This window comes from Pogona vitticeps, chromosome 8 (genome assembly GCF_051106095.1).
Source record: "Pogona vitticeps strain Pit_001003342236 chromosome 8, PviZW2.1, whole genome shotgun sequence".
In the NCBI taxonomy this organism is placed as follows: Eukaryota; Metazoa; Chordata; class Lepidosauria; order Squamata; family Agamidae; genus Pogona; species Pogona vitticeps.
Window position 1 is genome coordinate 26,525,750 of NC_135790.1, and position 12,485 is coordinate 26,538,234.

The following is a 12,485-nucleotide window of genomic DNA, read 5'->3' on the forward strand; positions in this document are numbered from 1 at the left end:
AACCACTGAGCTTAGGAAAGGATCAGTGGGTGAAACAGTCTTGAACAAAGATGAAAAACAGGATGGAAGTGCCTAGAAGCACAACTCGGCTTGTGCACACCACCTCACGCCACATCCCCCTTCCGATGAGCAGTGAGAAGGAAGGGCAGGGGGAGAGATAAGAGATTCCGTGAAATGTCGTGGCCACCAGGTGTCACAGCATCAAGCATGCAAGTATCCGGGGATTGTGTGAAGATAAGCAGCATCTCGCTATTTCACTGTTGAGTTGTTCATAATGGGAAGTATTGGTAAAAGGGGGGAGGGGGGGAGTTTGAGGTCACAGTCACATGAGATAGAAGAAGAGTTAAGTGGTTTGTTTGGTTTGTGTTTTTTTCCAAGGGAATTAGATGCATGTGAGTGTCTCGGGACAAGGGCTCCATTGCTGATAGGTTCTGGAATGTAACCTGAGAAGATGAATGTGTGTTTCTTTCCCTTTATCTTTGCACATCTGCATCTTCAGTCTTTTCTCTCCTTTCCTGCTGCTGCTTTGCTCGGGCACTTTATGGTGATGGATATTAGAGATGGGCATGAACCAGAAAAAATGTGATTCGCTTTGATTCATGATTTGTCAAGGTCAAGAAATCATGAATTTATGATTTTTTTCTGATGAATTCATGAATTGATTCAATTCATTTTTTAAAAAAAATTTAAACCCCATAACATTGCCTCCCAAGCATCTTGAGGTACCAAAGTTTCAGGGATGCTTCCCCCAACTCTCCTCTATAAGCCTTGCGAGTTTGGTGAAGTTTGGGTTTTGGATGTCCAAGTTACACCCCTATGAAGAGGCCCCTCCCAGGAAAATTCCCCCTGGAACCTAGAAACACTAGAATCACAGAGAAGCTTCCCCCCACAAAGTGGGTCCCCTCAGAAAAGTGCCCTTTAGCATCTGGGCTTGAGGAAAACCCACCTTCACCAAACTTGGGGGGCTTGTATAGGAGAGTCATGGGAAGTTTCTCTGTGATTTTGGTGTCTCTAGGTTTGGGGGGGCATTTTCTGTGGGTATATATCATGCACACTTGAAATCCAATCTTCGCCAAACTTGGAGGGCTTGTAGAGGAGGGTCAGAGGAAGCTTTTCTGCAATTTTGGTGTCCCTAGGCAGCTTGGGGGACATTTTATAGCCAAGCAAATCAACAACAAATCAAAAATCACTAAAAATTCATTGATTCGTGATTCGTGTACAAATAGAAATTGACAAATTAGCAATTTTTGAATGAATTTGATGTTGTTTTTTTAAATTCATGCCTGTCTTTAATGAATTCAATGTGGGATCCGTGCCAGAGACTCTTAAAGCCCACCACTCCTGTCCTGAATCCCATTCTATGGGGGGGGCAGGGGAGGCAACCTTGATCCTCTACCCCCTCTTGGTCACCTTTGAGGAAGAGGAGGGAGGCTTCCTCTCTCCCCATTTTGTGGAATTGAACCCAGTACTCTGGCCTCTGTAAAGAAAGAAAGGGCAGGCTGAGATTTGGTGCCCAGGAGGAACCAAGACAAGAGCAGGAACAAACCGTAGAGTTTTTGGGAAATCATGCTGGGAGGGGGGAATAACCTTGAAAAAGACAGTTTCCTCTTTCTCTGATTACTGGACCTGGGCTCAAATTTGGGGGCAACTCACAGAATTGGATAGGCAGGAAATCAAGGGGCATAAAAGACTTTTCACAATATATCATAGATGTATAGAATTTTCTGCCAGCTGACCTGTCTATCACCCCAGGGGATTAGACAAATCCACGGGGCGAGTATGGAGGTCTCAGTCGCTATTAGTCACGATAGCAACAGACAGCTGAAGCCTTAATGTACCGAAGCAGTACACCTCTGAGGATTGGATAATGTGATACAGGGAAGTACATGGCAATGCGTTCCACTTGGGTCGAATACGGAGTGTGTGCCTCTTCTTTGTTCAGACATAGGGTCAAAGCCATCAGCAGAGATATCTGAGTGTAAGCTTTCACACAAGCCTGCTACATACTAGATGGAACATTTTCAATGCATTGCTTTACCAGTGGTTTCACAAATCAGATCACTACCTCCTAAAGCCGTTTCCAAAGCCTCCCAGACATTTCTGGGATGGTGATGGGGATGATCTCATGGAAGGTCAAGCCATGAGCCTTGCTCTCCACCATGCATGTAACATCACATCTTCTGCACAATCTCTCCTTCATCCTTTTAGGAAGGAGATGGGTGGTGGGACTTGGAACATCTGGGTAAAGGAGATACATCAAGCCAGAGTTACTTGCATGGTGAAGTGGAAAATTCGGGCTCTGTTTTACCCTGCTGAGTGTACTCCAGAGAAGCTCGTGTCCATGTTTGTGGACTTTAGGCAGCAACATTAAAGAGCCCAGGCTTCAACAGCAAGAGAGCTGATGCAAATATTCGTAGAGTTGAATTCCAGAAACCGAATCTCCACTTTCCATTTGCCCGTCCAGTCGCCGACTGCAAGCTCTGAATAGCAAACTGGAGTTTATGAACATTCAGTCTCAACAATCCGGGGCTCAATGGCCTTTCACAGCCTCTCACTCTTGCTTCTGGCACACACGTCTTTTGCAAGTTGCTCCCGAAAAGCTGAAATCTCAGCTTCTGAAGCAGCGGCCCCCACTTTGACAGCCAGAACGCTGATCTCAGATCTCCCCAAACGGTGATACTGAGAATGATCAGCTGGCAATGGTTTGACGAACAAGGTTTCGAACAACTCGGGGGGGGGAGGGGATACCTGGTGCCATAATCTGCCAAGGGGAGACTCTGAGCAGAAATCTAAATGGAAGGGGGGGGGCAGATTCGTTTCACTTCTAGACAATATCTGGGGGGGATGATTCGTAGGAATGCATGCTCTTGACAACTCAGGCTCATGGTACTGACAGAAACATGGCAGGGGTGTGTTCTCACACACAGCGCTTATGCATGAAGCGCGCTGCTTGCACTAGTAAGGGGTGGCCGTCTGCCAGCTACACAAACCGTGTGCGATGCCAAGGCCCAGCTGACGCACACAGTCAAGCGCGCCGAGGCTGCGTCGAAGCTTCCTTCCCCTCCCTTGACTTTTCCAGCCCTTTTTCCTTCTCCTCATCTCCCCCGCCCACCCCCTCGCCTCCGGTTTTTATTTTTCATTTTTGTTTTCTTAAGTCTTAAGAGCATGACGCCGCGGTTTCCTCACAGACTGATGCTTGTTCCCCCTTCCATCTGTCTTTTCCTACCCAGAATTCCCCTACACCCCGTCTCCATCGGGCACATCCGTGGCACAGCCGACCCTCCCCACCGCCGTGATTGTGGGCGTGGTGGGAGGCGCCTCGTTGGTCGTGGTGATCGCCGTGGTGGTCTTTCTGGTGCTGCGGCACCGGCGTCACACCTTCAAAGGGGACTACAGCACCAAGAAGCACATCTACGGCAACGGCTACAGCAAAGCCGGCATCCCCCAGCATCACCCGCCCATGGCCCAGAACCTCCAGTACCCGGACGACTCGGACGACGAGAAGAAAGCCGGGCCGCTGGGGGGTAATGGCTACGAGGACGAGGAGGAAGAGGGCGGCGCCGGGGGCGACCGCAAGCTGGGCGGAGGGCCCAACAAGTACGACGACGACTCCAAGCGGCCTTACTTCACGGTGGACGAGGGCGAGGCGCACCCGGAGGCCTACGACGACCGGACACTTGGCTTCCAGTACGACCCCGAGCAGCTGGACATAGCCGATAACATGGTCTCTCAGAATGATGGCTCTTTTATTTCCAAAAAAGAGTGGTACGTCTAACCTGCTCCACCACGGGCCCCCCCCCCTCTCTCTTGCCTCCCCCTTCCTTGCCACGAGCTGCCTCCGCGCCCCCAGGGCTAGCTAGCGGCTGCCGCACTCGGCCCTGTGGCGTTCTCCCAAACACGCCCGCCCATGCACGCGCATTCACCCATGCACCAGCCTGGAAGGGGGAGCCCAACGTGCAGAGACGTTTTCTTCTGGGGAGCCGGGGAGAGAAATGTCCCTGGTTTGGAGGCAACCGGGCTGGGGTGAAAAGGGAGGGCTGGGCACACAACTTCAGCATACATTGGTGTTCTTGGGGGGGGGCGGAGGGAAGTGGGGGGGACCTTCCTCCCCCTCTTCCCCCCCCCCGCCTTCCCTGCTTAACTTTTCCAACCCCTTTCAGCTCCCACCGTGTTTGTGTTGACCGGTGACTTTGGTGTTGATATATATTTTTTAATTTTTGCTTTCAACGACTACTGCCCATCCTTGTATGATAGACCAGCTCCCTTTCCCATTGTGTCTTAAGGTGTCTCCTCGTTCGTCTTTGGTTTTCCCCCTCCCTCCCCTGGCCCGCCCCCCTCTGCCCAAATAACACTGGAATTTATATATTGTCTTAACGTTGTGCTGGGGAGGGAAAGCCAAAGACCCGCCAACGAACTTCAGAGGGTGGGGATGGGGCCAAAGAGACAGAAAGCACAACGGCTCGGATAGGGCTGGGCGGGTGGAGGAACTGCCCCTCTTCCTCAAACCACGATCCGGCTCGCTCACTGAATCTGGGTGTTCTTCTGAGCCTCTGTTACCCCTTCCATGCAGTGGGGGGGGGAGAGGAAAAATCCACCTGCCTTTAAAATATACATAGATCTGCATAATGAATGACTTCTCAAGAGAACAACCATGACAGTAAAGCAGGATCAAGCATGGGATCAAGGAAGCACAGGTGTAGCAACAATCCTCCTGTGGGTTTTTTTTTGGGGGGGGGGTTCTTTTTTCCCCCTCTGTTACTATTTTATAAATGGGAGTGGGGACATTCATTACGACGTGCATGCGTCACGATGCTCTTGGTATACGTACCTTCCTTTTTCTGTGCTTTCCGTGTTGGCCTTCCTCCTACAAGTCCTTCCTCCCCAAGAAATTGATCAGAGGGAGTTGACCTTGCGCTCCTGAGGTCCTGACCCTCCCCAGACAGCTGTGCCCCCTTTCCTGGTGAGTTTCCCAACTTTTATACAGCCTTTCCACCCACAAACTAAGAAGTGGCTGGCAGTGACTCTCCGAAAGCTGATTCCTGGCCCCCAGAAGCTCAAAGCTGTGTGCCACTATTTTTGGCCTTAATTTTTTTTTTTGAAGGGGGGCATTCATCACTGGAATGGAGCCCCCTCCTCCCCACCCCAAAAATGTTCTGAATTGGGGTTCAACCCTCAAGCAGAAAGAGGTCGCCGCCCAGCTTGGGCATTGATAGTAGAAGCAAAGGGTTAAAACATGCCCTGTTTTCCTGAAAATAAGACTTAACCTGAAAATAAGCCCTAGTAGGATTTTTCAGGATGCTCGTCATATAAACCCTAACCCCAAAATAAGCCCTAGTTAAGGGAGATCCCACCCCCCACCACTGTGCAACAACCAGAAGAAAATGCCATTACTTTATTTGAACAAACATAGATTTCTGTACATGAAAAAATAATAATAAAACATCCCCCAAAAATAAGCCCTAATGCATTTTTGGAGCAATATAAGACCCTGTCTTATTTTGGGGGAAACACGGTAGGTCTTTTGCCCTTGTAAGGCTCAGTTTCCCTCCAGATCCCACCACCTCTGTTGCTAATAGCTAACTATGACCTCAAGGGCTCTATCGTGAAGAACACGGCTGGCCACGAGGTGGACCAGCTTCATCGTTTGAAGATGGTCATGTCTCTTACTGAACCCTAGGCTTCTGCCTTACAGACACCTGATGAAGCTCCACTGAGCTCAGCAGAGGTGCCTCACTCTATATGGTGTCCAGAGTGTCAATTTCAGCAGCCTCCTTCTGCACCCTGTAATCCAATCCTGACTGCAGTGGTTGGGAAGGGCATACCTTGTGTCACAGAGATGAAGCGAGCCGTGGTGCCAGCATCACACAGCAGGCGCTGAATGCCCAGAAGTGAAGCTCCTCAAATCCAATGGGCCGGTTTGCTCCTGCTCTCTAACACAGCAGCCCCTGGTTCGAATCCCTTCACAGCTTCTGCTCAAGGAGCAAGAAGGCTTCACCTCAATTTGGTTTGGGAAGCCACATCTCTGTGGCCGTCCTTGACCTTCTGAAGGTCGTAAGCTTGATTCCCCAGCATCTCCCATTAAAAGAAGTTAGAGGTAGCAACTAATGGATAAGAACACCCACCCTGAGATCTGAGAAAGCTCTTGCTAACTATACAAACTGGGAGGTGATGGGACATGTAGTCGATTGAAGAAATGTTTCTGAAATCTGGCATTGCCTTTAATGGGCTTCAAGTCTCACAGTGTAAGGCAGCTCCTTCTATCTCTCCAGCTGTTGCTTTTTGAAGGACCAAGGGATCTCCAAGGGCTCAGAACAGAAATTTTTATTCCCTCCCGAGATCAGTCCACCCTCTGGCCATTCATCTGCCCATGTTTGCTAGGTAGAAATGAGTACATAAATGCAAAACCTTTAAGTGCTAGGTGTTCCTTGTTGTTTTATGCTTTCAAGATGCCTCCCAAATTAGGATGACCTTCTAAATGAATGGCCTCCAACATGTCCTATAACCCAGTGGTCCCCAACCTTGGGCCTCCAGATGTTCTTAGACTACAGCTCCCAGAAGCCTTCACCACACCTCTGCTGGCCAGGATTTCTGGGAGCTGAAGTCCAAGAACATCTGGAGGCCCAAAGTTGGGGACCATTGCTATAACCAACAGCCTGTCTCAGCTCTTGCAAACTGAAGGCCATGGCTCCCTTTATAGAGTGAAGGCACCTCCTACTTGGGTTTCCTCTTTTCCTCCTGCCTGGATACTACAGTCCAAACCCGTGGGTCGAGCAGACCCATTGAATCTCTGTGGTATAATGATAGCATAATAATAATCTTAGAACTGCAGAGTTGGAAGGGAGCCTGTGGATTACGGAGTTCAGCCCCTGTCCAGGGAGGCCTGGCAGGTAATCAAACCTCCAACCCCTGGCTCCACAGCCAGAGAGCTAAACCCCTGTTAGCTCACCACACACCAGTTGATTAAAATAGGCGCACACCAATCGGGACTAGCAGCTGGGGCTAAGATTCATCAAATTGCCATCAATGATTTTATGAAAGAGGAAGCATTTCGTATCTGAAACCATGGCTATCAGGTCTCTGTGTACAGTTCAGTTCCCATTCCTCTGCTTTGTATACATGTTTAGACCTGGAGGCAGTTTGAGGCCTTTAGAAGGTAAACCACTTTTCAGCAGCAGAGCTTGAAAAGTTGCCGTATTTTTTCCGGGTATAAGACTATACTTTTGTCTAAAATCTTTAGACTAAAAATTGAGGGTCGTCTTATACATGGAGGTAAGCTGAGGAAAGAACAAAAATAAGTGGAAGGTAAAGCAGGGATCAAAGTGATCCTTCAGGGCTTTGATCCCTGCTTTCCCCTCCACTTGCTAAGCCCCACTTAGATTTTTTTCATTTTGGGTTAGAAAACTGGGGGGCATCTTATACATGGAGGTGTCTTATACAAGGAAAAGTATGGTACTTTTTCAGACTACAGCTCCCAAAAACCCCCACTGCCAGAACATCCTGTGCCAACAGAAGGATTCTTAGAGACAGAGTCCATAAACAGGAAATGGTCCGAGCTCTTCTCATGAGGTCTAGAAACTTGAGCCTGCTGCTAGCATTCTACATCCATGGAAATGGAGTGGACATAGATCAGAAGCCCATCCAGGGATCCTGAGCTGCATTTTCTGATCATGAAATCTTACATGCCCCAAATCTCCAGTAACCCATCTATTGTGACCACTGTCTAAAAGACCACCCCCTAAACAAGATGACCTCTCAAAAAATCAGCCCAAACTTTTCTGTATGCACATGCACGCATGAATGAGCACATGGAGAGACACGTCCATGGAGAGACAAGTCTAAATACAGCTTCAGTGCCTTCACTAGCTATACGGCAGAGAACAGTTTAGCTAAGAAATCCTGGATCTGCTGTATTCCTCTTGGGGATATCTACTTAGCAGACAACAACAATCAGTTTTTTTCTCTCTCTTTCAAGAGCACCCTGGGAATTGTAGTTCTCTAAATGAGGGGTGGGAACTTTAACAGCACCCTAGCAAACTACATTTCCCAAGATTCTTTGGAAAGCCAGCATGCTCCTACGATAGATGAAGAGTAGCTTCTTTTCCTAAAACCCAGTGGTTCCCAACCTTGGCTAATCCAGATGTGCTTGAATTGCAACTCCCAGAAACCCCAGCCAGCACAGCTGCTGGTGAAGGCTTCTGGGAACTGTAGTCCAAGAACACCAGGTTTGGGAACCCTTGCTCTAAGTGATTCTTCATACTATAAATTCCCCACCTGTAAAGGAAAAAAAAAAGAAAAGTTACTTTTCGGGACTACAGTTCCCAGAAGCCCCATCCAGCGCAATCGTATTGGTTGGGATATATTCTGGGAGTTGCGACTCTTCTAGAAAGGTAAATTATTTCTGTCTTTTCTACGCAGCTGGCCAATCTCAATCTGTGGTTTCTCTGATCTGCCATGCCATCAGAAGGCAAACGGGCGGTCTCTTCCCTTGCCCATTCTCCTGGCTTCCCACCCCTGGAGGGCAGACAACATCAGGGTTACCGGGAGATGCAAAAGGCTCCAGATCCCCCAAAGAGAGGTGCATGCGCAGTCAGTAGGCGTGACAACACGGGCATAGTGCCTTTATGCCGCTTTGATAATCTGTGCAGAAAATTCAGCATGTCTTCAGCAGCCCTGAATGGGATGGAAGACCCTCCTGGGACCTTAATTAGCAAGGCTAAATGATTCACAGTTAATCTATAGTGTGAAATGAGATGTCTTCCCAAAAAGAAAAGAAAAAAATATGGATCAAGGCTTTTGTCTGAGCAGAGCCCTATTACAGTAGAGGCATCCACTGTCATGGGTGGGTTCAGCATCCCATCATTTCCCCCTCCCTCCTGAGACCCTAAAAACCATCCTAGACCTATAGATAGGGAAGAATAAGAGGCGATCCAGGACAGTTGCAAATGATCTTCTTCCCACTGCCATCAGAACTTGAAAAGTTCTTTTTTTCAAATGCCAACCTTTGTCATCCCAAAACTGGCATTGCCAAGGGCTGGCAGGCTACTGGGAGGAGGAGTCCTCCCAGCCCTACAGCTTAAAACCCTTACTGGTATTTTGCCAGCACCCAGTCCCATTTGGTCCCCTTAAATTTTGCTTTGGGTCCCCAAATAGGCAGAATCACTTGGAGAAGTACTGGGGACAGTCGTGAAGACTGGATCCCTCCAGGTCCCTTGGCCAAGGAGACACCCACCCACCCCAAAAATCACCCCCCCCATTGTGTCTCTGTCTAAACTCAACTCACAATTCAAAATTTTGCCAAGGCAGTGGCATGTTTAGTCTGGAAACCAAATGGGCAGAGAAATAAGACCAAGCGGGTACAGTTCCTATCGCCATATCGCTGTAACGCTGTGTCAGTTGTCCCTAAAGGGCACGGCTCCCTCTCTCCTTGGCAGGGTTCACTAGAACTAGAACTGGGGGTTCTCCTGATCCTGGGGTTCAACTGATCGATGACTTGCCCAAGACTGGAAAGAAAATTTGCAAAAACTGGGCCAAAATAAAACAGCGCCAGCCAGTTCCATCATCCCATGGTTTGAGTACCAAAGTTGGAGGGTCCTTTGGCTGTTTGCACTGAATAATTTATTTGAGCTTCTCTTTGGCTTAAAAAAAAGAGGTTCCCTGTCCATGCCCAAATCTTGTTGGTACTGTTATTTTCAGAGAGTCAATGGTGACACAATCCAAGCCCCGGTTGCTCCTGATTTACCCCTGCTCACCGAGCTTAAGCAGTTTTGCTGCAGGACATTCTGAGTCAAGGAAAGTTCCTTTTTGGGGGAACTAGTTCTAGTAACTATGCTGGCTGGGAGACAATGGGAGCCATAGTGCAGATCCTTTCCAAGCTCTGATTGTCCTCTGGGGGGGGGGGGCAAAGGAACTCCAGTCAAGGTTCTCTCCTGATTCCAACACTGCTCAAAGTCCAGGGTAGAGTGCCTTTTGACATTGAGGCTCAGTTTGGCCATTGTGGGTCATAACCATGGATGAAGTTCCAGATTTTCTTGGCTTTTTCTTTGGTGCGAGAAGAGAAGACAATCTCAGCTAGGTTGATGGACAGGCCATCCGTCCCGCAGAAGCGGGGCAGGCGGGAAAACGGTGTTGTTTCTGGGCAAAAACCCAGCTGCACCCACGTCCCCCACCCCACCCCCACGGCCCATTTCTAGGCAGGCAGCAAACAGAACGCGCTGTGTTTGGAGATCAAATCCAATCTGCTGGAAACAGAGCCTGGCAGGTGTTTTCCTGATGGGATTTATGTCTGGGATTTACCCTTCACAATTCGCCGTAGCAATTTCACTTCCCTGATTTAATTACCAGACCGATTTTCTTTCCTCCTTTCGAATCTTTTTTTTTTTTAAATTCAACCCACTTAAAGAAAGAGAGAAGGAAACCCAAAGGTTTTCCTCGAAGAAAAGCCAAACAAGCACTGGGGGGGTGGAAGGAACTGATTGGAAAAACAAGCCCCTCGTTGGGGGATGAAGGCAGGAGCTGCTCCGATTATTTTCGCCCGTTGTTCGGGTCGAATCGTTTAGCAAAGAGGGTTTTCAGATCATTAAAAACAGACAACTGGGTGGTGGTTTCGTTAAGCCGAGGACGATCGACGAGGCTGTGCAGATGGGTAGGCAAATCGGGTGGGGGAAACCGTTTGGATCCTCAGTCCACCTCAGTTGTGGGGTCAGCCCCGATGGGATAGCAGCTTTTCCATTCGGCCCCCTAAGGTTAGGACCTTGAGTTGAACGTTGGAACTCACATCCTGCAGAAGGTGGGGCTGTTCATTTCCCAAAGCTAGAAGGACCAGCGGCTCATATTTATATACCAGAATTGTCCCCTCCCAGGTCATCAACCTGCCTACCAATCACAGGGGACGTTGCCTTTGAATTTGCATGTTCCGATTTACCGTTTAACCCCTGGTATTCCATGCTGCTTTTGGGAGCCAGGCAGGGGAGTCACTTACTCTGGACTAAACCCAACAGGACAGAAATGCAATTTTGCATACATGGTGCTAACACGGGGAGAACAGAATATTCTCTTTTCTGGGACATTCTGTAGGGTTCTTCTCTCAAAAGTGAATGTATATGTGCTGGCTGTCTAGGGTGAGAGACTCAACTGGTGTAAATAGACGTCCATGAAAGTAATTTGCACACCAAATCATGAATTTTATTATTTTATTAGTTTCTTTCTCCCGAAAGTGTTTTTTCCACTCCAGTGGCTGTATCCACACACCCTTCCTCTCCCCTGCCATTCCCCCCACCCCACTTCTGCTGTAATAGTCATTGTGGCATAAGATAAATAATAAAAAAAAAGCAAAATTCAACAAATCTACTTTTTTGGGTAATCTGTGTTGTAAGTGCTTTTTGTAAAAAAAAAAAAAGAAAGAGAGAGATTGAATGAGAGAGAGCAAGAAAGCAAAGAATATTATGAATAATGTTATGGACTGAAAATTGCTTTACTTTTTCGGTTTTTTATATTATTTTTGTTTTGGGTCTCCCCCCCCCTTGTTTGTAATAACCCTTTTTTGTTTATGTTCGGGGTGAATTGGGGAATTTTCATTTGGAAGAAGCGACGGCTTCGCCTTCTTTTCCTTGTATAAAATAAAATTTACAAAGGAGAAATAGTGGTTCAACTGTGGAAAGAAATGTACTTTTTTATAAATAAAGAATTTTAAAACAAGGAAGCTGAACTGATAGTCCCGTTCTCTCATTGGGAAGCCCGATTCCCGACACCCTTCCCACCACCAGCAGGGGTAATGGGAAGCCAGGTTCTGTCCAGCAGCTGAACCGTCTGAAACACAACGATGTACATGTTTGTGGGAGCAGAGGGAGGATGAGGTCCAGGGTGGGGAGATGAGGGCAGAAAGAGCTGGTAGCAAACATAGCCCTCTATCTCTCATTTCCCGTAGCCTCCATTACACTACTGTCAATCTGGTTACAGCAGTGGTCCCCAACCTTGGGCCTCCAGATGTTCTTGGACTTCAACTCCCAGCAATCTTGGACAGCCGAGGTGATGGTGAAGGCTTCTGGGAGTTGTAGTTCAAGAACATCTGGAGGCCCAAGGTTGGGGACCAGTGGGTTACAGTACCTGGGATGGGAGGTAGCTGCTATGGTTCAGAGCCGACATTTTTGAAAGAGGGAGGGGAAAAAAACCCAGCATCCTTTGGGTTCCTCTTCTTCTTGACTCCACCTTTGGTTTGGGGACCAAACTCAACGTCTTCTCTATGTCTCCCTCCTGGGCTGCTTCCACCAGATGTCTCCATTAATTTCACATCCTCCATTATCATTCAACAACACCGCTTCCCATCATGCCCATCTACTTATGTGTCCACATGTCGGAACCATCTGTTTCCTTTGAATCTCTCCCACCCTTGCCCACTCTCAGCAATCCTGGCTGGTCAAGGTTTACTCCCCAGCAGGAAAAAAAAAGAAAGACTGGGTTGTCCTCCCACTTGAGTGTCTTCTTCCCTT

General features: G+C 48.2%; 1 protein-coding gene across 8 annotated transcripts in view; it reads left to right on the top strand.

The window, feature by feature from the left end:
- The window catches only part of NECTIN1 (nectin cell adhesion molecule 1), a 161,025-nt gene that overhangs the window by 107,068 nt on the left and 41,472 nt on the right, over positions 1-12,485 (top strand). For 2 of the 8 annotated variants that reach the window (XM_020792738.3, XM_020792748.3), the window contains one exon: positions 3,231-11,704. The exons of the other annotated variants lie outside the window; for them this stretch is intronic. In XM_020792738.3, coding sequence (XP_020648397.2) covers positions 3,231-3,775 — 545 coding nt within the window. In that variant the 3' untranslated portion in view covers positions 3,776-11,704. Of the gene's footprint in view, positions 1-3,230; positions 11,705-12,485 lie in introns of those variants that run through there. 8 annotated transcript variants of the gene reach the window in all.